The sequence below is a fragment of the Danio rerio genome, chromosome 16 (assembly GCF_052040795.2).
Source record: "Danio rerio strain M-AB ecotype USA chromosome 16, GRCz13ab, whole genome shotgun sequence".
Taxonomy (NCBI): Eukaryota; Metazoa; Chordata; class Actinopteri; order Cypriniformes; family Danionidae; genus Danio; species Danio rerio.
In genome coordinates this window covers 27,200,583-27,226,592 of record NC_141036.1, presented here as the reverse complement: position 1 = coordinate 27,226,592, position 26,010 = coordinate 27,200,583, and the positions used below count along the sequence as shown (strand labels likewise).

Sequence of the window (26,010 nt, the reverse complement as noted above, 5' to 3'; positions counted from 1 at the left end):
GATGACGTATATCAACCATGTGAAGTTTCAGGCTGATCAGACTTTGTGTGGTTGAGTTATAAGGACTTCCTGTTCCTTGGCGAAGCGTTGAGGTTTGTCATGCCGCCACGGACACGCCCCTCTGCAAAAACTCTAGATCTTTACAATATATCACCGATAGAGCTTTCAGATGACGCCACTCAATTTTGGTGCTGATACGAAAAAATTTGTGGGAGGAGTTTGTTACAGTGTAAAACATGTAATTTCCTGTGGCCAGCAGGTGGCGCTATAACTATATCTGGATATTGATCATGTAAACGTGTTCAGGTTAGGACTCTTATGAAGGGTGTGACTTTTGAGGCAGATCGGATAATGTATGCCTGAGTTATAACGACTTCCTGTTTTGTGGCGAATCGTCAAAGTTTGCGAGGCCGCTACGGACACGCCCATCGACGAAAACTCTAAAGCTTCGCATTTTAACATCGCCAAGGCCTTTAGATGACAAAACCCAATTTTGGTGTCGATGGGATAAAATCCCTAGGAGGAGTTCGTTAAAATACAACGCCTGGAAATGGCAAAAACGCCACTTTTTCGCCGCAGGAAGTCAAAAATATCCGACTTCCTGTTGGGTTTGAGATATGGCTCCAAGAGACTTTCTCGTATGTTTTGGCGTGTTTGAGGTGTGTGCCAATTTTCGCGCATGTGTGTGATTCGTGGATCGGGGGCTCGTCTGTTTAATTTTTCTAGGTGGCGCTGTCGAGTCATTTTGCCACGCCCACTTCCGAGACCCATATCAACCTGCTATTTACACCGGTTTTGGTGTGTGTGCAAATTTTCATGAGTTTTCGGGCATGTTTAGACCCTCAAAAGTGCCCCGATAGGGGGCGGAATAATAATAATAATAATAATAATAATAATAAAAAACGGAGCAATTCCAATAGGGCCTACGCACCGTTTCGGTGCTCGGTCCCTAATAAAAAACGGAGCAATTCCAATAGGGCCTACGCACCGTTTCGGTGCTCGGTCCCTAATAAACGGAGCAATTCCAATAGGGCCTTGCACCGTTCGGTGCTCGGTCCCTAATAAACAGAGCAATTCCAATAGGGCCTACGCACCGTTTCGGTGCTCGGTCCCTAATAAACGGAGCAATTCCAATAGGGCCTACGCACCGTTTCGGTGCTCGGTCCCTAATAAAAAACGGAGCAATTCCAATAGGGCCTACGCACCGTTTCGGTGCTCGGTCCCTAATAAGAAACGGAGCAATTCCAATAGGGCCTTGCACCGTTCGGTGCTCGGTCCCTAATTACACAGAAGAACTGTTAGTGCTCAGATAGATTTTTATAGAGAGAAGACGGGTGGTTTGTCAAGCCCCCTCACCTTGTGTAAAGCACACTTCATATACTGTAGATGTTGTTCAGAGATATGACTAAATCACTACCAAAATGTAAATTACACTTTAAAATAAACACCAATAGAAATAAAAAAAAATTTAAAATTATTTCAACAAGCCTTGGTGAGCATGAGAAAGTTTTTACATTAAAAATAATAATATTGTATGGCTTTCTATTATGCCTTTTGTTTCTTTTTCATTCTTTGAAAACCTGTTATAGCACATTTTAATCTGTTTTTATCTGTTTTTATAATATTATAATTTTTTTTAATACTTGTCTCTCTTATTCCTGTTTATGTATCTGATTAGGCCAAATCACTAAACTGGTAGATCTGACTCTATGGGATAGTGGCGTAATTAAAATGAGATCTAGACCTTTTATTAGTATTGTGCTATATAAATAAACTTGCCTTGCCTAATATTGCATTTTCACTAAATATGTAGTTTATTGTACGATAATATAATGACAAAATTACAAGCAATGACAATCCTGTCCAAGCAAATAACAGATTTGAATAAAAATACTAAATATATAATTTTAAGTTTGAAACAATGAATGATTTGAAGAAATGTTTAATTCTATTACATCCCAGATAAAAAAAACTTTAATTTTACAATTGCAAAGAGATTTTAAAGCAATCGAGAAAACATCCACATCTTGTTGATGCCCACTTAATGTTGTTATTTTCAGGTAAACCCGATCAATTACACCAGTAATGTGATTTCCCCAGTGCCATTTTAATACCAGCTGTTGATATGACACACACACACAAAAAATTATTTTCTTAGTCTTTACGGAGGTTTCCAGTAGGCATCGGTTACATCTTCTAGAGCAGAGGGAAGGAAAGTTTCTTCAAAATCTTGACCCCAAACGTGAGATAAGTAAAGATATTTCCGCCAAAGGAGCATAATGCTCATCCTCTAACCCGTGAGGAAGGCACTCCATTTGGAAAAGAGGTGGTGAGGTCACGTCTACCTGTCTTCTTCATCAGAAACCCTACGTCTGTTTCACACAGCACTCTTTCTGTAACTATTTCCTTTACTCCGTTACGCTCTTTGTGTCAAACCACATCTTCCTGCAACGGTGACGTATAGGCTTAAAGGGGCCCATCAGAGGTGCATGAACAGATACTACTACACACTGATTCAAAGGCAGATATGATGTCTTCTAGCCTTTGCACTGAATGGTAGTACTGAGCTGTAGACAGCGTCAGACATCACAGTTAAGCTGTATTACTTATTCTCACCCCCAGGGGTAAAAATAGATTAAATAATAAAGATATTAAGTGCTTTTAAATAGTTTTTTTTCTGTAGAAGAAAACATTTTTATGTCATTTGACTTTTTAAAATGAATGTCAGAATATGTTTTGTAACTCCTAAATGTAATAAAAGTTCTGCCTATATGTATAAGCCTGAGTATTATATCACTGTTTTGGTCAATTCCTCTATTTATAGCGCAGATACTATAGTTACTTTGAGTGTCTCTATCTGTAAAGTATTCCTTTACAGGAAAAATCACTGGTTTCCCCAAAACATTATGTAACTCTTTTGGCGATGGGGATTCAAAAGAGGAAGGCGACTTTGGTTAAATCAGCATGGAAATTCCACTGGCCGAAACCTCGAGAGGATCATTCCTTTTCTTATCACTCTTCTTGTTTTTTTCTCCTTTCCAGTTCATGATCTCCATTTCTCAGCCTGATTTACAGCTCACTATCTCAAAAAAATAATGGACTGCTGCTTATCGGCCAACATACAATGGTCATATTAAATGTCTCAGTGTGAAGAAAGATATGATAAAATGCTCTATCTGAAAATACGCTAGTCAAAAATTTGGGTTAAAACAATGACAGACTTTGACAGATATACAAATTTATAAGGTCATGTAATAACAGCTCACAATGAATCATTTATTTACATTGTGTAGGAGATACATGAGTAAGTTCATGAAGCAATGGGTTATCAGGGTAAAATCATTATCATAAATGACCACAACCATACTAGGGTTACAGTGGTTATAAATATATAAAGCCTTTACATCATAAAACTGTGTAACACTTTCCATTGCATCTCTATTGGAGCCACAATGATCAGACATTTTAGTAGATATGTCTTATAGTAGACAGACACAAATGTCTGTTGAATGTTTTTTTATGTTTTTGTTTTAGAATTGTTTGTTAAAAATGAGATTACAAATAAGAGGTCATAATCCTAACCTATTTTTATTAAAGCAAATGTTCATTTATAAGCTATGGACTTTGTCACTAGTAGGTTATCAATCAATGCACTTAGATGTTTAAGATATCAAAACTAGTTAAAAAGTGATGTTAACATGTTTGAGAGATGTTAAAAACATTTTAATATAACTCCTGCTCTCCATAACTCTCATTGTGGTGAAACTTGATAGTTTTATAGTTTACACTTGATTTGTTTTGTTAATATATTATTAATATTAAACGGTAGCCCAGTTTTAAGTCATATCCATTTAGGGTATGAATGTTATCACAATGTTTAAGAGATGTTGGAAAAGAGATAGCAGTTTGTCTCCTTACAAAACTTACAATGAATTAGATTTTTAAACTAAAATGAACCGATTAGTGAGACTACGTCATACTGACGATGGAGAGACATTGAAGATGTGTTTCCCCTCATGGTAGAAAATCTCAAATACTAGCAGGTCTACTTTTCTTATCAAATGCAATCATGGTCACATGAAACTATAGGGGACATTCTACTAGAAACATACTTTTTTACTTATAAAAAATGTGACAGAACCTGACTTAAGCTTGTCGTCCTCAAAAAAAAAAAACAATAAGATGTCACTTCTGAGTTATAGCCTTAAACGTGTATTGCACGCATTTTATGTTAAATTTAATGCATATGTGACAGAAACATGGGGACAAATGTACTGTAGAACCTAATAAGTTGAGGTAACTCAAATCATTTAAGGAAACAGATTGCAACAAACCATTTAAGTTTAAAAACTAATCCTAATGAGTACTGTGAACTTAATCCACTTAAGTAAATGAAGCAATTTGAGCACAGTAAAAGCCAATAAATTAAGGCAACTCAAACCGTTTGAGGAAACCGATTGCTACAAACCATTTGAGCTACTAAACTAATCTATATGAGTATAATGAACTTACTCCATTTAAGTTGAAGTAATCACATATTTAATTAACTCATTACCTTCAAAACTGAGTTCAAAACTCTTTTGAAATGATTAGAATTAACTTTCATTCAAGTTTGAGTTATAACTATACATTTCATTTGATAAAGTTGACTGTTGGGTTTTACAGTGTATAAAATGTATTTGTATTATATATTTGTAGTATTTATTTGTAGAATTTATTTAAAATTTCATGTTTTAATAAATTGATGTGAATGATGACAACTTGCTATTTTTGAAGTTTTCCCCCCTGAATAACAATTTTAGCATAACAAAACTATTAAAGCTGCAGATTCAACTTAGCTAAGGACAAGGACAATGACAGAGTTTGTACAGTGTAAAGTATGAGAATCAAATGAATGACACTATTCCTTTATAGAACAACAGAAATTAACCATCAGTCCATTTTAAAAATGTTTGGCATGAAATGATTTTGATTCACTGTATTTATGTTTTTATTTCAGGGACAAATACTGTACGTTTCTGGTAGAATGCCCCATAGGCTACCTACACATAATTGTCGCTTTGAATGACCGAAACTTAAACAGTAATCGATTGGGATACCCTCGCACCTCTAGACGGAAAACCCTGACCAGTGAGTCACGCGCGCGTGGGAGTCTCGTGGGGATTCCGTAGCGCTCTGATAGACACACACACACGCGCGCGCGCGCACACAGTAGCCTACATCTATTTACTACTAGCTGAAAATGTTAGGCGATAGTTTATTCCAACGATCTTTATCTATTCCACAAGGCATTTTTTTCCACTCAAAAATGGCAACATTTATAGTTTAATTTTATTTTCATTACAGTCTCGTACTCTGTCTACTTAAAAAACGACCCACACCCATTAAAGAGGAAGCGAAAGTCAGGGAGGAGTAATTTCTCGAGGGGGGTTGTCCAAAAAGCTGTTCAAATGAAATCGGTCACTTACAGCGCTATGTTGTTGGGGAATCCTTTATTCAAATGAGCTCATTCTATTTTAAACCGACACACATTGCTGAACTTACGTCATAAAATATATCTTAAACAGCAAAATAAAACGTATAATCCATTCAAAACTTTGTTAAGACCATACATGATATTTAATAACTTACGCCTTGTTAAATGACTTAGTTAACGCTTATCGGTTTAACATAGAAATAGGTCGACAAACTTGCCTTCAGTCTCATTCGTTGAAAAACTAGGCAAGTTAAATTTCACTCTAACGTATTATTTAATAGACGTAAACCAGGCTGTACGACATAACATAATTTTGTTAAACATTATTCTTAGTAAGTTTACACAGGTAGAAAACTCAGTTTTATGTAATACCTAACTGCAAGTAGCCTTTGTTTAGTGTAATCTAGTTATTTTCTTTTGTCTCTTTATTAACCACTTCATAAAATCAACACTTAGGTCCTGTTATGCAAGTCATGTCAAATTATCCATCACATTTTTGTCGTAAAGATCGTGAAAATAAATAAAAAGTTGTCTTACATTTCTGAAAGTGCATGTCAGAATCCCTTTTGCTGTCTATGATTATCGGCTCCCACGCCAGGTCAAATGAATGATGTGAGCCCCAAAGCAGCCTCTGATAAATGTCAACTACCGGAGTCACTGGCACGTTGTACTATGTACACAGAGAGCACGTTTCTCTGTGCACGCCCTCCGTGTGACGTACCGTCCAATGCTAAAGCCCAATTGGAGGGCGGTGGATTATTAATTTTCCGGTAATGGCAAAGGAAAACAGAAGAGTGTTTGATGCTCTTCCATCAGGCTTAAAATGTCTACATCAAATGTGAGTAGGCTAAGTAGACAACGGGGCGTCTTAAACATGATGTTACATTTAATGGAGTTAATAAGTTATGAAACTACTTTATTATGAATTAGAGAACAGCTTTTTTTCCTTCTAAAACTTGGCAATATCCATTTCAGTATGTTAAGTGGAAATATGCAAGGTGGTATAAAAGTGTGGTATGGCCAGTTTATGTAAAAAGACGTTTTTAGAACTCTCTTTTAATTTAAAGACATTTGTTGTTTTTAAATGTATTAAAAATAAAAATAGTTTGACAACAAGCAGAATATGTTTATGGGCCAGTGACATCACCACACTGAAATGGTCTATCTATTTTCCAACAATAAAACAACAACAACAACATAGTTTTATCAAAATAAACACTCAATAAAATACCAATCAGAAAAAAAAGAATAATTCATATGTAGAAAAAAAATCTTAATAGGCATTTTTAGAACATTTGATTACTCATTCATGTATATATTTTCAGTCCAGTAACCTGCAGTATAAGCACAGGCTAAAATAATTCATTTTTACACAAATATACCTTGTATATCTTTATGCATATGCTCTGTACTTTTTTAAACCCCAGTTTCTGTTACTTTAAGATCTGCATGTTTCTTCCTCTTTCTCCACCCACTCACTTTCATCCTCTCTGCAGTAGAAAGGTTCCCTTTAAATGTCGAAGTAGCTCAGTCACGGTTATTTGGTGTGTAATGAGAAAAGGAGTGTTATTTACTTTACTCCATCTTAAGTGTATTTTGAAGTAGCTCTTTAAAATCTGGAGAGATGTGTCTGTTTGGCAAGGCTCTGTGCTTTTGATCTACAAGAGCAAGCTTGAGAACCCTCCAAGCCAGAGTGTAAACAACATCATGTCAGCATGAGAATTACAGGTTATATTTGTTGGTGGACGTAAGTTCCCCTTTTCCTAATAAGGAACAGGATTTTAAGAAGGCTATTAGACTGAGGCAGGTCATGGATGCAGTGAACAATTTTGTCTGGGTGGAGAAATTGCCCCATCTAGTGAACAAATATATTACTTACACGCATGACATTTCATTCCATTTACAAAAAACAACATCTGTATGTTTAAAGTGTGTATGTGTGTGTGTGTGTGTGTGTGTGTGTGTGTGTGTGTATATATATATATATATATATAGTTATATGTCAGAATAGATAATAGTTTTATTTTTCAAAATTTCTAATTGTATTTCTTTTAAATTTAAAGCTAATTTATATTTATATTCTGTTTAAACCATTGGATTGCATAATACCAGTTTAATTAAGAGATTTACCCAGATTTTCAATCACAACAATTGAAAACCTTTTTGTTATGCTGACTAACTTTCAATTTCTGAGGGAAAATGCTTTAATTGACAATTTTTTTATTTGATATTTCTAAGAAATTCTATCAGACCATTGTAGATCAAAACTAAAATGAATGCTTTATTCAAACAAATACCAAGTAAATTCAGTAAATCTGGAGAATTTTAAAGTGGTCCTTTAATTTTTTCCATGTAGTTATTTAAATTCAATAGTATTGAATAGTAATGTGTTTTTACTAACAGCAATTGTGTGAATTTAAAGTGATAACTCAAAGTTTTTAAACTCTTGATTTTAATATGCTTACAACATTTAACTTTAATAATCCTTCTTCTTTAAAAAAAAAAAAATCAATTTCTAAACCAAAAGATCTTGGTGGTCTCACCTTACCCAATCTCCAGCTTTATTATTGGGCTGCTCAACTCAAAATCCTAAGCTGGGTTGTGAATAGGCAGGACGCTTTGTGAATTGATTTTGAATCTTTATTTTGTCATCTAAGAATTTTAGATTCCCTGTGTTTTATTGATAATTTAATAAAATCTCTTACTGAAGATATGATTGTCTATAATACATTACTTATTTGTTATGATGTGGGGAAACATTTATATATGCCCCAACTTAGACTCAGAATATCCGTGACTAAGACCTCAAACCTCTGTGTACAACTCTTAACCAGAAATGTATATTACTAAAATGGTCTACTTCTCAAATTCCAACAATTTCTGTGTGGATTTCTTTCCTCCTTTAGAAAAGGTACTTATGACCTCAATCACAAAACATGACAAATTCGGGAGACTTTAGGATACTCTCCAATTCTTTCTACACAAACTCAGATTTTTATTTTTCTCTTTTGTTTTGTTAAACAGATACATTTATGCAATTTATTTAATTGGCAGCGTTTTTTTTATTGTCTGATTGTCTTTGTTTTTTGTACTATTTAAAAATCCTTAATAAAACAAAATCAATTTCTTTCTGTCACTGTCAGAGTGACACCATCACGATCACTTCCCTACCACTCTTCATCTTTGACACATATTAGTCATAGACAGTATATTAAAGGAAATGGAACCAATTAGCAGGTTGCATTATTTCACCATTAATGACTAAGTAACTCCTTTAATTATACCATTATTCAGGCTGTTACAATTGTTGAGCTATATTTACTGGCAGAAATAGGCAAATATGACAGGCAATCAGAGATGTGTCGAAGTTTTTGTCTGCCACCTTTTATGTGACAGACAAAATGACATGATGTTTTCCATGTTGTCAAGCAGGCTACAGGCTAGTTAAGGGTCAATAGATGTCATTTTTCCTTTAACATTTTAAAGCATTTGACAGGTACTTTAACACCAAGGTTCTTTATCTGTAACAGTGTTTGGAGAGACACACAATAAAACATATTTTAAAACAGACGAATCATCAGTAAACACCTATACACATATGCTGACAAAGGTATCCTATAGGAATCCACATCAAATTGTTCACAAAAGTGATTTTATATATTAAAAATAATATCATATGTCTACTTTATTGTTTCAAATAGCTATTATATTAAAGAAAATACAATTTTAATGAAGTCAAATAATGTTCATAGTCATTTAGAACAGGGGTTCCCAAACTTTTTAGCCCGCAACCCCCAAAGTAACAATGCTAGTGACTTAGGAAACACTTTATTTTGATTGTCCACTTAAGTATTAGTAGACTGTCAGCTTAATATCTGTTAATACTGCTCCTTCAACAGACATTTAACTGACTATAAGAAACTTTGCAAGTACGTGTCAACTTACTTAAATATATAAATTAGCACACAAAGGCGCACACACACCAATACCCCTAAGTCTGTTCATTATTTAATTTTGAAGAATGTCACTCTGAGACCATCCTTCATGTTCAGTTGTGGCCTGTATTTATTTTTGATGTATGTGAGTGCCGTAAAGGTGTCAAAAAGTTTAACCTGGTGCCATAAAAATCAATGTGTTGTGTCTTTATTATAAAGCAATCACCCCTGAAAGGCTGATGGCTTTTTATTTGCATGTTGTTTTATAATGTAACTGTTAAATACTACTTTTTTCTTCTGTATGTTATGGATAAGATATGGTCATTCTAATATTTTAATAAAATGAATTAGATTTTTTTTGAAAATCACCAAGCAACTCCCCGTGGGGATTTAGAGTATGTTTATGTAAAAGACAACAGCCTTAATATATCTAACAGACTAAAATAAATTAATGTTTACACAATGAAATGTATTATATTTTATTTTATTAAAACCTTCTGCTGAATTAAATTAAAATTAATTTGTATTTTGAGGAACTTGTCAAATTATGACCTTTTTTGGTAGGCCTACGCGTTACAGCAAATGACATATTGGTTTCTTTTGTACAACAACAACAAAGTAATAAACATAGCCTGTACTATTTATAATTAAATGATTTAAAAAGGCACATTAACTATAATATTAGTTATTAAACTGTTTTTTTCACAAAGGCGTTGTATTTGCATGTTTGTGTTTTTCTAGCCAGTTCGAGAAGTTCTGCGATTTTATAAATAATTTAGAATAATTCCACACTTAACTCTGTCTCTGAGAGACTGTTTGTTCTGATATTTTACTAGGCTATATATAGTCGACAAATATGGTTGCTAAGCTATATGGCAGTAAGGTATAGAAATGGCTAAAAATAAGAAGCTCTGAATGCAGTCACATGGTTCATATCCCGGAAATACACTGCTGTGGCTGGGGGAAGATGGCGTTATGAGCGGCTCCAGACAGAGTAACAAAAAGTAGGGCAATAGACTCAAGAATTAACTATTAACCAGCGTTTAAGCTTCACAAAAGGACAACAAAGCCCAGCCTTACATAAGTCATAAATGTATATCAATATAGCCGCTCGCTGAATTATGTGAGGGCTCGCCACAGATGGACAAAGACAGACTCGCAGTGAGTATATGCCAAAATAAACACGAGAAAGTAGCCTTAAAAGGGGCGTGTAGCGCGTTTCGCGGTTTGGAGAAACACTGATGAGGAGGGGAAAAATGCAGACGGAAGCTTATATTGGCGTGCATCATGTGTTCGATAGCAGTGCGATGCGGATCGATGACAGTGTTTTGATATTTAGTATGTATCGCTTGATGCACGCTGAACGCTTGCATCGTATACTATTACGCGTATCTGAAGGTGTCTTATTCCGCTTTATTTTATGACCCAATTTTCCAGTGCTTTGTTGGCTATTTGTTTGCTCTTTTTGAATCCAGTCAGCACACCATGAATGTGCATATGCAACAATGTGATACTGATGTATTACATATTATATTGCTATTTTTTAGTCTGTTGTTTTGTATTAAACACCGTTGCGAAAACCCCATATAGCCTAGATCAGGGATGCCCAAACTCGGTTCTGCAGAGTTTAGCTCCAACTTGCCTCATCATCACACCTGCCAGGATGTTTCTAGCAAGCCCAGTAAGACCTTGATTACTGGGCTTAGGTTTGTCCGTTTGGGGCTAGAGGTAAACAATGCAGGACTTACCTGGACATACAAAGGGTTTGGGTACCCCTTGACTAAATTAGATATTTGATAGATGGGAAAATGGGAAAATTACATAACACAATTTTATGTTTGGATTTTACCCAAATAAAATGTCATGCTGTATATGCAATGTTCAAAATTTATCAGCTATAATGTTATATACTGTATACGTTATTTGCTCTGTAACCTCAGCATAACTGACACACACATACACACACACACACACACACACACGCACACACACGCACACACACACACACACACACATATATATATATATATATATATATATATATATATATATATATATATATATATATATATATATATATATATATATATATATATATATTTTTTTTTTTAGAAAAGTAGTTGGTAAAAAATTTAAAATAAATAGATTGAGTCTGTGAGACCAAATGGAAATCCTCATGTATTGCTGATTCAGGTACTCAAAATGTAGTTACTACAAAAACGTGAGTTTGTCTGTAAAAGCTGGAAATCTTTCCTTTGTACTATTTCCAATTAAATAAAATTTATTTAAAAAAATGCATTATACTATTTTGGATTTGGGGTTGTATTATATCATATTACAATTTTTACAGTTATATTAGTTTGTACAATTTGTCACCAAGGACCACAAAACCATGTATGAGTGTCAGTATAGTGATATTGGCTGAGATATTACTATTAAAAAAAATCTTTAACCTAAGGGTTTAAAAAAAAAAATACTGAGAAAATTGCCTTTGAATTTGTATAAATGAAGTGCTTAGCAATGCACTATACTTATAAAAATAGTTTTGATATACTGTATGTAAAGTAGGAAATTTACAAAAATGTCTTCATGTAACATGATCTTTCAGTAATATTCTAATGATTTTTTCCCATTCGATAATAAAAATGGATAATTTTGGCCAATACATTGTCTTTTTGGAAATTGTCAAAACATATCCCTGTGGTTTTGTGGTCCAGGGTCACATTTATATGGTGGCCGAGAAAGCTTAATGTTCTTCGATTTTAGAAAACACATGCAATTGCTAAAAACGGCAGCAAATTAAGATCTTCATCCACTGTACAACACACATGCTGCAGATCCTTACAATGCATACACATTAAAAAACGTGCTGTATTTTCACACAGCGCAAACAATTTACGAAAACGCACTGCATTTTTTTTTTTTTTACAATACTTTCAAATCGCACAAAACACAACGAAAACGTTTCAAGAGGACCCTAAAACGTGACAGACCCGGCTATTTAGGTTATAGTTATTTAGGCTAATAAAAAACAAAAGACAATGGAATCAGGATGTTAAAATAAACAAACAAAAGATCACCTTTCAAAGATCACCCACAACTTTACTGAGCACTATTTACGGCACAGTGGCTTCCGTCATGTTTTTGGGTCCCCTTGAAAAATTTCTATTGTGTTCAAATGTTTTTGCAAATGTTGTGAGAAAATGCAGCCTGTTTTATTAACTTGTTTGTGTTGTGAGAAAATGCAGTGCGCTTTATTAATTTGTTTGCATTGTGCAAAAATACAGTGCGTTTGAATAATTTGTTTGCGTTGTGAGAAAATGCTGTGTATTTTTAATGTGTGTGCGTTGTGAGGATTTGCAACATGTATGCTGTCAAATGAAGATCTTTTCTTAATTTGCTGGCGTATTTTGTAATTGCACATGTTTTCTTAAATTGAAGCACATTTAGCCCTTTCGGCCACCATACATTTAATAAAATTGCACTATAAAAGAAATAGTATGTACTGTTATTCTATCTACAACTAATAATAATTAATGATTTATTACTTTACTTAATGCAGGCTGGTCCATGCTCATGGCTGGATATGCATCATTTTATTGGTGACCTTATGGCAGCCAGTGCTACAGTCACTGGTCATCCAATGGCAGAGCGACGTACTGAGGAGACACTAAGTTCTTGGCCCAAAGTCCCTCATCCTCCTCAGTCCATCCCATCGAGACAGAACCCTGTGAAAAATGCTGTTCGGTTTGGTGTGCAGTCTGAGGAAAGGGAGCCCAGACATAATGAAAGCCATGGTGGGTATATATTACAATAGACTACAATTATAGTGCTATAATTACACTTTAACTTTGTGGCATATTATTGGGAAACATGCTGAATTGATTGATTTCAGATACTTTGTTGAGACATTTACATATGTCATTAACTGGCTTAAGCAGCCTGTTACCAAATGCTAAGACCATTACATATTTCAACAGGACAGATACAGCTGATCAAAACTGCATTTATGTTTTTAATATACATTATAAATACATTATTCTTGCTATAAAAGTTGCTTTCAGAGGCATTCTCACGCAGATCTGGAGCAGCATAAATCTGATACGTTCATTTGTCCTAACTATCTATTAAAAAGAGATTAAAACATTATGGGAGTCAGCTGGCTGTTATTATGAAATAAACCCAGACAGGGTGAATAGGACTGTTTGATATGAAACAAAGGTTTCCTAAAAGTGGATGAGCAGATATTTTACCCTGGAAAAAGCCATTATTCAGAAACAGTTTACATTTGAGGTTTGAAAAGGTGATTTTACAATGTTTAAAATATGGATATGATACTAAGAGCTTGGATTTTTCTGTATATCCAATTGGAATTTGATTATAGCTGGAAAAGGGTGCCCAAACTTTTTCGTATGAAGGGCCAAAACAAAATATAATTGAGAGCCACGGGCCGAAGATGAACTACACCAAACTATTTTACATTAACGTTAGCATGGGTAATTCGCTAATTTATTTCATAATATTAAAAAATAATCACCTCTTTAAATCGTATATACTAATACATTATAACTTTTTCAATTATAGCTTATTGCAATAAAACCTAAACAGTCACATTTATAACACAGTGGAGTTCTAAATACACTGGTCAAGCAGAATCTGACCTTGTCTTGATTTGCTCACCAAAGTCTCTGCATTGACCTCTATTCATCAGGTGAAGGTATGTACATTTTAAACTAAATTACAGCATTTAAATGTAAACATTTAATTTCAGTTTAAGTCGCTTAAAATTAAAACACACAAATGAAAGTTTACATTTAAAATTTGAAATGAAAATCTCGAAAACATTGCCACCATTCTCCCTCTCCTTTCAGATAGTGGGCCTAATCAAAGATTTCCATGGGCCAACTTTGGCCCACGGGCCCTAGCTGGGGCATCTCTGATTTAGAAAGTAGTGTATGAACAACAAAAATAACATAGATGAAACCAGATTTTTTTTAATTGATTTCAGAAATTCAGTCTACATTCATACGTGTTTTGAATTTCCATTCAAATGGTATTTTGCATTTCTGTCTGACCACACTGACTGGATTTATTGCCTGTAAACTTTCTCATGCAAAGTGAAACGTAGACTTGTCTGACATTGTTTTAAAAAACACACTCATTACAAAAACAAGGTTGTTTTGCAAAGTGTGGGTGAAGCAGAAATAAACAATATTTTGTTCGTCAGTTTGGTCTGCACTCCTCTTCCTGTACTGAGACCATTAAAGATAGCAGCAAGCCACAGAAACAATGCAGATACATTGTAAAGCGAATAATGATCATCACAAGATAAACAAATAATATCTGAAGAGTTACTCTGTGTGTACAGCTGCATTTTGCCCAACACTGAACATTCTTCAACTCCCATGCGCTGGGATTAAAAAGTCCTATTGAAAAATAATTGCTAAAATATATTTTGATAAAAACTATTGGTGGTCAAATGACCTAAAGCTGGTTTTCCACTGTGCAGTGCGGTTTGGCATGATCATTTCAGTTCAGTTTTTCTGAGTTTGGTTTGCATTTCCACTGCAGTTTAGTACCACTTAAAGTGGGTGGGATTATTGCTATCATTGCACTGCTTTTACTTCTATGACTTTATGAAAAATTTTATAATTCTGGGTCATCCCATTTGTGTGTCTGAATTCGCTTCTCGGCTGTATGCTATGCTACACCGATGCTGCCATTTCACGTGTCTTCCTTGTGAAGGTTAAAATCATGCAAACCAGTAGTTCAGCAATGACTGCTCCTGGCTATATTTAAATATTTTGGTTCGTGTCATAAATCCAACGATGCTAGTACTGACAATTCTCACAAACCAGTCAGTGATCAGCAGTGTGTACATAATACATTTTGGTTATGGTATAGGCTGATTTATACTTCTGCGTCAAGTGCACGCGTATGGTCTGATGTAGCCTTTGCGGAGTCACATAGCCCTCACTGTGGCTGATGCTGACTCTGATGTGCACCTCTCAAAAAATGTAACTACATGTCGCAAGTCACAACGACACGTAGTGCAAGCTCTGTGATTGGTCGGATTGGTAGCTGTGCCGAGAGTGGGCGATGCTGAGAGCCGTGAGCCTGATGGAGCGAGTGTTTACAAGTATCGAATCTCGTGAAGGAGCTCCAGATGTTTTGTGTTTACCTTATGATTACAGTTGTTGCATGTTCGCCGGTTCCTGCCTCTGAATGAGGGAGTTTTATCTAGTTCAAGTTTATTTATAAAGCACATTTAAAAGTACTCACAAGACTGACCAAAGTGCTGCACATAAGACAAGGTAAAAATATAAAAAGACAGAATATAAAAGCACAAAAATAAGGCAAGAGAAACGTCTGTAAAAAAATTTGTGGTAGAACGAACTATTAAAATAATCTTAAAAAGCCAAGCTAAAAAGGTACGTTTTAAGAAGTGATTTAAAAATGGATAATGATGGAGCCATTCTAATCTCAAGGGGCAAAGTGTTCCACAACCGAGGACCTGCCACTGAGAAAGCTCTGTCCCCTCTATGTTTCAGCCTAGACTGTGGAACTGAAATAAGATTCTGCTCAATTGACCTAAGAGATCTCACAGAAGTGCAAAGATGAAGCAGCTCTGAGAGATAGGATGGGGCTAGATTATGGAGGGATTTATAAACCAGTAAAACCACTTTAAAATCAATTCTGAATTGCACAGGCAGCCAATGAAGGCCTCTTAGAGGGGTAATGTGTTCATATTTTCTGCTTTTACAAATAAATAAATAAATTTAAATCATAATCTACTTGTACATTTAAGGTAGCGTTCAGACAAAAACAAAACACTCGCAAAAGTAACTTGATACAGAGGAACATAACATAACCAACTCCCAGCTTGCGCATCGGATGTGTTATTGCAGAGCAACACAATCAGAACGCAGAAGTATAAATGCATGACTATGCACAAGGCATGCACCTACACTCTCAGAAATAAAGGTATGCAAGCTGTCACTGGGGTGGTTCATTTTCAAAAGATATAAATTTGTACCTAAATGGTCCATATGAATACCCCAAAGGTACATATTAGTACCTAAAAAGTACAAGTGACACCTCGCAAACCTTGTGTTTCTGAGAGTGTATGGTAACTACAATCGCTCAACGCAAAAGTATAAACCAGCCTTAAACCTCACCAGATCTCGTTCTAAAAAAAAAAACAGTTATTATGTATAGAATACCGGGGAAAAGCTGCACCAAACCAAACTGTATACCAGGGGTCACCAATCTCGGTCGTGGAGGGCCGGTGTCCCTGCAGGGTTTAGCTCCAACTTGCTTCAACACACCTGCCTGGGTTATTCGAGAATACCAACTAAGAGCTTGATTAGCTTGATCAGGTGTGTTTGATTAGGGCTGGAGCTAAATCTGCAGGACACCGGCCCTCCAGGAACAAGTTTGGTGACCACTGCTGTATACCATAACATGCAGTAGAAAAGTGCCTTTAGATAGGATATTTCTGAAATGTAGGCCGTGAAGGACATGTTCTTCTGGATAATGTCCACTTGTCACTTCCCAGTCAAATCATAAATTAGATTAATTTTAAAGTAAATTTTTTCACTTCTTTTTTACTACTACTCTGATTCATTGACTCCTTTTGTGCATTCTCCCTCTTTTGCAGCTCACCGACGCACCTGCACATGTCCAGGCTGCCCTCTTTCCTCAACTCCCTCTAGTTCCTCATTTCAGACCCTGAAACCCAAAGCCAGCTCGGCCTCACAGATCCAACCACCTTCATCCACACAGTCCACCCCACTGCAACAGGCCAAAGAGCCCAGCACTGCCCCGGTCAGCCTGGGCTTGTGTCTAGGTTTGGGTCTCTCTCTGGATGAAGAAAACACCGGTTCAAGCAGCACATCTCGTCCCCCCCAGCAAGAGGACAAAGGCACCAGCACTCATAGCCCAATCCCCCAGTCAAATCCAGAGTCCCCAGGTGTTTCACCTGCTCAAGCATTTCCATGTGTATGCTGCCATCGTGGGTTTCAAACTTGTAGCCAACTTTTATCTCAACAAAAGGACCCAGAGTCACAAATTGCCCACCACTACTACCATCACCACCATCATCACTGTCCGCTCAGCAGCTGCACGTCATGTACACACCCTTCATTCCCTTGCCTGTCCTGCCAGCGCACCTTCCCCACATGTGCCCAACTCCTGCGCCATGAGCAGGGTCATGCGCAGCAGGATGGCCTGCAGCAGCTCTCATGCATGCACTGCAATGCCTCCTTTCCACGTCCGTCACAGCTGCTGCAACATCAGCGCACTCAGCACGCAACTAAAGCGGGTGGCTTTCTGTGTGCTGAATGCGGCCGTGCGTTCAATTCACACAGCAATCTGCGCATCCACCTCAACGTGCACACTGGTGCCCGGCCATACATCTGTACCGACTGCGGAAAGAGCTTCAGCCAATCTGGCGCCCTTAAGATTCATCGCAGAATTCACACCGGAGAGAGGCCGTACACCTGCTCATACTGCGGGAGGGGATTCCCTCACCTGGCTGGGGTGAGAGCTCATCAGCGCATTCACACTGGTGAGAAACCGTACATCTGCGGTCAATGTGGAAAGTGCTTCACTCAATCTGGAGCTCTGAAGATCCACACTCGCATCCACACCGGGGAGAGACCTTTCGTGTGTGGCCTCTGTGGGAAGAGCTTTTCCAACCGCTCCGGCATCCGCTTTCATCATCGCACGGTTCATGGCATCGTAATGGAGCCCAACTCTGTGGGCAGGCCTAGCCTGGCTGCTTCTGCTTCATCCCAAGTTTCAGACATCCAAAGAGTTCAAGTCTCCGCTGTCAACCAGATTAATTTTCGGCAAATGGAAGAAAGGAATTTGCCAAGTAAAGAGTTGGTTCAGCCCAGTAAAGAGCAGTTAAGTGGGAATGCGGACAAATTGGCCCTTCCGTATGCCTGTGAGGATTGTGGTCAGCGCTTTCCAGATGCTCCTTCTAGAAACAGACACCAGACGCTGCAACACTACTCTCTGGAGGAGCAAGAGAAAGAAGACACTGGCTCTAGTAAAACTAACGATTAAACAAAACTGCTCACATTTTTTGAGTATTCAAAATAGAGGAATTAACGAAGAAGTAATGTATTATTTTGTTATCTTTTAAGTCAGATTTTGAGCTTATGCGAAGCTGAACCAAGTCCAACAAGTGATTTCTATCCCTTCTCCACTTTTTATCATATAAGGAATTATTTTTCCATGTTCACTTCACTGTACTTCCAATCTCAACAGTCGTTACCGAGCACCATTTATTTATAGTAGAGATTTAAGCTAAGCTTAAAAACTACAATCTCTGGACTTATAGTGTCCCTGACTGAAATTTAACGATTCATAAAAGATGAATCCTTGTCTGGCCATCTGAAATATCGGTACGAAGATATAGCTTGGGACCATGAATTTCCTGTGGGATCACAGAAGTATATCGATGCCATTTGCTGTTATCTTTTGGAGTCTAATAGACCGCCTGAACCCATAAACTGTGACGTATGACGTCAGACTTGATAAACAAGTTTTTTGTTTTGGTCATATCATATTCACTTGGCTGTGATTTGTGCCTCTAAAATCAAATTGTGATGGCCTGTAATTGTGGAACTGCACCTTAAACTTTAGTAGCTTTGCTAATCAGTATAAATGTATTTGATCTTATGTTACAAAACTAGCTCTAATTTTTCCACATCAGACAGAAAGGTGACCAGAAAGGTCACTGCAAAGCATTTAAATCACTGAAACCGTTCCACCAGCATGATTAAATGTGCAGAGGAATCCATATGGGAATTGGATTGTAACGGAATGTTTTAAATGCCACACATGCTAATTTACAACCTTTTGGTCTGATAGTGGAAAGTGCTTTGTTTTTAATTTTAGCACATCATATTTATGTAAATGGAAGTTTTTAAAGCTTTTAGCTTTAAATATTTATTTTAATGTTCAAATGAACCTCTAAGGTTGCTTTGATGATGAAAACATGAGGGAGAAGTTAGGCAGAAAACAGTTCTCTATTGTGCATTGGCTGAAATAATGTAATAGTGCCTTTCTTAATGGGAATCTTACAAAGCACATGCAATCAAAGGCAAATATTTCTATTCTGCTCTTAAATTCAACAATTCGGGATGGGCATCAGCTGCTAGAATTGTTGAGTAAATGTGGTTTTAAATTAAATTTATGTTCGTACCATATTTAAAGGCATATTGACATCATTAAGACATGTACCTGCCAGGTGTATATATGCCCTCTGCAGTGACTGAAAATACTTAAGACTCCATGAAGTGAGCGGGCTGCCATTTTCACAACTGGCCAAAGGTTTGTAGTTAAAGATATCTGTAAGTACCTCTGTAATATTACTCATAATTAAAATTTGGTAAACTGTTGAGGTGAAAATAGTGTTTATTATTTTGTGTGTCTAATTTGTTTCATAGCATAATGTTTTTTTGTATGTGAATGCTCTTTATTTGATATTGATTGTGGTTGGCCAATTACAAAAGGAAGTGATTGCAGCTTCAAAACCCAGAACACCAGATTATTTTTATTTTAGTCCCAATTAAAATATATTTTGTTCCCTCTTTCAACAAAAATAAACGGTTATGTATCTTTATTTGTGTCCGCAGTGACATCGGTCTGGTTTAGGCTTACTTGTACATTTTGATTTTTAGGCCAGAATCTTTACACTAGGGTTAAATATTTTCAAACGAAACATAAAGCTTTGTCTACGGTATGCACACAACATACATAAACAAAATAAAGTGTCCTGTTGAAGCTATCTTTGCTGAGTCACACAGTCACCTGTTATTTTCAGGAACTATAAGGTCAATGAACTCTAGGGGATTTCCGTTGTATTCTACCTACATTTTTTTATTATTATTGAACTGCCTACTATCATTGTGAAAGTTATTATCATTCTTAACCACAAAAGCAGACCCAGGTCACTGTTTCTTGTCTCTCCAGTTCAGCAGCACTGACCTGACCAGCAGCAAAACCATAATCGCTCCATATCTTTTTCCATCTTGAGTTGCAACAACAAACATGCCCACCATGTGCACGTGCGGTCAAGAGATGGATAGACCTTAAAAACATTCGAAGCAAGTTATTTTTGCCTAATGTCACGGTTTTCATTGTTCATTGGAAATCCCACACCCACCCAGGCCATCCTCTGATAAATGAAGGCAGACAAAGAGTATGTCAATCATTCCCTATTGTAATTATTCTGTAATTGCAAAAATGGTGCCTGCCATTATTTATTTTCTAGTGTTACAAGCAGAACTGTCTCAATTTTTATGCAAAAAAACCCCCACCTTTACATTTAGCAGAAGCATTTAATAAAAGCAACTTGTGATTAGATTGTTCAACATCTAAATAGATGTTTACATGTATGTATTTATTCATTTACAAAGGCCTATTTATTGAACCTATATTGACTTTGATCCAAAATTGTACAACAATCTCAACAATTTCATATCAGATTAACGAAAGTATCAGCACCAATTTAACTTCCAATGAACCATTTCATTCCCCAAAATGTTCTTTATAGTGGGAGAAGGTTTTTAGATGATTAAAGTCTATGAAAAACATTATAAGGTAGTAGGCCTAGTTTAAGAAGTTAACTATATCTTTGGGTAAAGGTTCTTCTATGCATCACTGTAAAACCCTTTTTGGTTCTTTCTGGGACGACTATTTTCAAGAGTTTAGGTAAGAGATTCAATTAAACTATTAATTTACGGTTCAAATTTATTTGGTCTCAGCAATATAGGCCCAGTTATCATCATACTTGGGTTTAAATAATCCCTCAAATAAAAATGAGAAGAATCGCATCAGCACATTTACGTAGGCTGTTGTCAGAAATGTACTGTAGGCTAGGCCTATTCGTATATGAATTAGTAGATGAAAACGAATTAACCACTAAAAAATAACGAGAATTGCCTGGATCATAAAAAAAAAAAAAAAAACTAAACAAAAAAAAAAAAAAAACTAAAGGACGAAGTAGGATCTGCTTTGTTAGTTGTTTCAGGAGGAAAATATTGCACTGCCCTGTTGGATACACCTGAGATTCGTGGTTGGCTAATTATAGCCTTATAATTTTAACGAATATCAGCAAATATAGACCTGAAGGGAGATTCAGAATTGTATCACTTAAAAAAACAACAACTAACTTCTACGGAGTTCAATCAGGGCGCCAAGAAAACAGCAACACTCAAGAACGGTTCCCTCGCACCCTCTGAACTGAGACTGTGCTAGAAACAGGTGATGCATCACCTTCATTTGCATAAGGAGCCTTTTGTAATAATGACATATTCCGCTGTCTTGTAGAAGCACTGTAAATTTTAACGTGATACAAAACAAATGCATTTGCTACATTATAACAACTTTGTTAGAAAGCAAAAAAGAAGAAAGAGTAGCTTTGGAGGAATAAAGAAATCTTATAACGGCTCAGTGGACAGAAGCTCCGCCTTTTTCTCTGCGCACATATATTGTGTTTACAAACTTTCATTTTGTCAGAGGTCGTTTTCAAACACAGACGTCAAGATCCTTCAAAATGAGAGGCTTTATTCTCCTCGCAGTCCTGGCGATCACCTTTCTACAAAGATCCACCGGTAAATAACATTTTGTTTATGTCTTACCATTATTCACAAAACCATTATTTAATGTCTTCCACCTTTGTAAGAGTCCGGCAAGAGTGGACTTTTTACAGTTTTATAAAGTTTGTGTTGGTATTCTGTTGTTGGCTTCAGCTTAAATTAATAAAACTCACATACTCCTACACCCCAAAAATCTAAACGTTCAGAATTGCACACCTCTTAACGGAATTATTATTAATTAAATGTATTCTTCATGGGTAATCCAGAGATATTTTTGCAGTTAATCGAAAATGAAAATCTCTATTTTACAGAGTTATAACAGGCTTATGAGCAACATTTAAGCCCCAAAATATGATTTGCAGTGTATTGTATGTATAAAATATTCAGACATTACAGGTAGGCTAGGTAAAAAAGAAAAATACCAGGAATTTGCCACCTTATCTACAACACCATCCTGACCCAACCAGTTTGACAGCATTTGAGGACAGGTGTATTTGTTTGAAAGCACATTCATTACTGTTTAATAATAGTTGTTCCATTAACATAACACGTAAGATGTTGGGGAATAAAAGCGTAGCTACATTTCTGTAGGATATTTACAGTATTTGCTTAGGACTAGGAGGCACATCTGATAGCATGCAAATTGCCTTCTGTGTTTCTGTTTGTTCTTTTTATATACATGCAAATAAAGCAGCAGACCAGAAAGCTAAGACAGAATAAACAATAATGTGACAACTTTTCACTCTACTGTGCATGTTAAAAAAAAGAAAAGAAAAATTAGACAGATATGCTGTACAGTAGAGACCAAAATCATATTGAGTCTAGGAAACGTAATGTATTGTCAGCTCGGAAATCTAATGTTCCGTATTACTTTTCAAAACTTGTTTAAATTATGGGATTTGTGTGTTTTTGTAGTCTATTTTTATAGCCTGTGTCAACTCTGCAAATGCATGGGAAGAAAACAATCTTAATGAGAAATCTGTTGGGAAATGGCTGCTAAGCAAATACAAAGGAGAATCAGTGAAATATTAATACAAACTAGATGTAGCTATGCTGGGCAAAGGTGGCCTAAACCCTTTATCACACACTCTAAAGAAATTGTGCATACATTTTTCATGGTGAACATTTTTTCCTTATAACACTCTGAGTAACTTTTGCAGGTTTTTGTATTAAAATATCTGTTAAAAGGGTGGTGACTGGTAATTAAGCAATTAATTATTTCGTGATAGTTACCGCACCTAACGACGACACTGTTCAGATGTTGTACTTCAAAACATTTCCTCTCAAACCACTGTTGTGTGTGGTACAAGGTTCTTACACATCTCATTCTGTTCTGTTTTGATTTTATGTTTGCCAGTTGTAGGCTGTGAAGTAACCAAAATCATTTACAGTAGTGATATGGAACTGAAATGTGCTTATTAGGGCTGCACAATATATCATTTCGGCATTGATATCGCAATGTGCACATACGTAATAGTCACATCGCAAAGATATGCAATGTCCAGTCTGAATTAAAGTTGACCAGGAGCTAAAGAATTGTAGTTATTCGCTGTATTTATATGTAATGTACATGATTTATGCAAAAAAACAACAACAACAACAGTTCTTACTTTGAATTTTTCTCTTGTTTCTAGTTCAAATATCTACATTTCAAAGCAAAAACAAGATTATTTCACTTATCCCACTGGCAGATAATTTCTTTAAAACTTTTAATTTTCACCTATTTCTTCTGACGGTGAAAACTGAATAATATTTTTTACTTCGTCTAAGTTTTTTTTTGTTTGATATTTGGACTAGAAACAAGAATAAACAACGTAAGAATATAATTTTTTGCATTGTGATAATTAAATTTTTTTACCTGAAAAATGTTAGACACCCAGAAAGCCGTCAAATACAGCTATTTAAACTATCTTCTGAACTTGTATTCATTTTCCAATATTTATTGCAGAAAAATAAAATATCCCAATATCAGATTTTTCCAGTATCATGCAGTCCTTGAGCTAATGATCAGCCTGGAAGTACTTTTAACTGTCCGTTTATCTGAAAATAACTGAACATGTCAAATCAGAATAAAACATTCAGTAGTCTTGTAGTATAATATGAAATATGAAATATATAATATAAACAGAAACAAAAGCAGCTTAACCAAATGCAACAGTGACAATTCATAAACCCTTTACATTGTGTGCAGTATCCAATGTTTCATTTGTTATGATGCAAAGAAACATGTTTATGAGCAATGCACATGAGAATGGCTGCTACTCAAAATTGGGAGAACCAATGAAATATTAATTACTGATTATGTTGTACTCACTGTATATTTTATTTCCTGAGAGGATTTAGTTTTTTCTGTGCATTTGTTTACAGAGTAAAATCAAACTCACATTCTGTAATAAACTGCAGGTTTATTTTAGTCAATTAAATACCTTTAACTGAGTTTATCTATAATATTTAAACTTTGATTTAAACTTATAGGATCATTAAAAAGAAATGAAGAATACAGACATATCAGTTTTTATTAAATTGTATAATTTTTTATTTTTTTATATGTGCTCAATGCACACAAAAAAAAAAACAAACAAACAAAAAACATAAGGAACAAAAGGAACAAAAGGAACAAAAACAGAGTCATCTATTTTTGTAAAAGAATTCTTCAGACAATGAGCAAAAGTTGCTTACGGTATCAACACACATACTGGTCACTATTTCACCTTATGAAAAATGAGACAAAAATCTTAAATTACGGTTTATGTCATCTCATATCCTAATTAGGGAACCCCGATCAGGTTTTTTGCCCTTAAGTCCGAGTCATTTTATTTTGAGTATCTATACCGAAACCCGATCTGATACATCTATGATACGTAAAAAAGAATAAAAGATAGCGAAGAAACTGATCTAGGATGTTCCTTATTTTTTTTTTTTTAATTCACCTTATTTTAACATTCAACAACTCTATTAACAAACAGAGCACTTCAGTGAGCTAGCTTGAACCATCAAGTAATAAATAACATCAATTCTTCACTTTTGAACATTAGTGCAACAGTAAATATTAAAAAATTCTAATATAAAAAACAAATAGCACCTTAACCTAAAATACCCGGCAGGGTATCCCAAGTTTACATGCAAAAGATATAGCCGTTTTTACAGTAATTTGCTGTAATCATTCTACCTGCCGTAATTTCACAATAAAATTATGAATACAACATATTACTGTGAATTTTACAATTAAATACTGTGAAGCAATACTAATGTAATTTACTGTGAAAAATTACTGTAACTTGTTGTAAAAACCTGGAATTTTTTTTACAGTGCAATGTTGTCGTCTTCAAGTTTATAATACCCCCAGACCACAAACTCGCGTTTTCCGCTTCAAGCTGTGTCCGTGTTCTACTTTGCCAGCATTTAACCAATAGCATCTCTGAAACAAAGTGATGTCATGCCGCATGCCTTGCTGTTTCTGTGTGAAGTCAAAAAAGAGGTCTAACTCTGTGCCACCGCAAAACTATAGATGTGCTAAAAATAGAGCCCTGATCGGGAGGTAACGACGATTCTGATCGAGTCTGGAACCGCATGATCGAGCCCGATTTCTGATCACATGATCGGATCTGGACATCCCTAATCCTAACAATGACATATATATCTCAATGTAGTACCACTTCTGTAAATTCAATCAGTTAATAGTTGTATTTCGGATGAGACGTTAAACCGTTGTCTTTCGCATGAGACGTTAAACCGAGGTCCTGACTCTCTGTGGTCATTAAAAATCCCATGGCACTTCTCGTAAAAAAGAGCAGGGGTGTAACCCCGGTGTCCTGGCCAAAATCCCTCTATCGGCCCATACGATCATGACCTCCCAATCATCCCTTTCCACCGAATTGGCTCTATCACTGTCTCTCCACTCCTCCAATAGCTGGTGTGTGGTGAGCGCACTGGCGCCGTTGTCCTGTGGCTGTCGTCGCATCATCCAAGTGGATGCTGCACACTG

At 35.9% G+C, this 26,010-nt stretch overlaps 3 protein-coding genes across 9 annotated transcripts in view; 2 read left to right on the top strand and 1 right to left on the bottom strand.

Moving 5' to 3' along the window:
- Positions 1-6,135, bottom strand: part of nfkbid (nuclear factor of kappa light polypeptide gene enhancer in B-cells inhibitor, delta) — a 70,528-nt gene extending 64,393 nt beyond the window's left edge. The window contains 1 exon segment of the mRNA NM_001435885.1: positions 6,014-6,135. Coding sequence (NP_001422814.1) covers positions 6,014-6,104 — 91 coding nt within the window. The 5' untranslated portion in view covers positions 6,105-6,135.
- Positions 1-19,833, top strand: part of si:ch211-79k12.2 — an 83,679-nt gene extending 63,846 nt beyond the window's left edge. For 5 of the 7 annotated variants that reach the window (XM_087286129.1, XM_087286132.1, XM_087286131.1 and 2 more), the window contains 2 exons: positions 12,974-13,208; positions 17,072-19,833. In XM_087286129.1, coding sequence (XP_087142255.1) covers positions 12,998-13,208; positions 17,072-18,483 — 1,623 coding nt within the window. In that variant the 5' untranslated portion in view covers positions 12,974-12,997 and the 3' untranslated portion in view covers positions 18,484-19,833. 7 annotated transcript variants of the gene reach the window in all.
- A 2,118-nt stretch (positions 19,834-21,951) lies between these two features.
- The window catches only part of si:ch211-79k12.1, a 35,283-nt gene continuing 31,224 nt past the window's right edge, over positions 21,952-26,010 (top strand). Inside the window, 1 exon segment of the mRNA NM_001083848.2 lies at positions 21,952-22,040. Coding sequence (NP_001077317.2) covers positions 21,983-22,040 — 58 coding nt within the window. The 5' untranslated portion in view covers positions 21,952-21,982.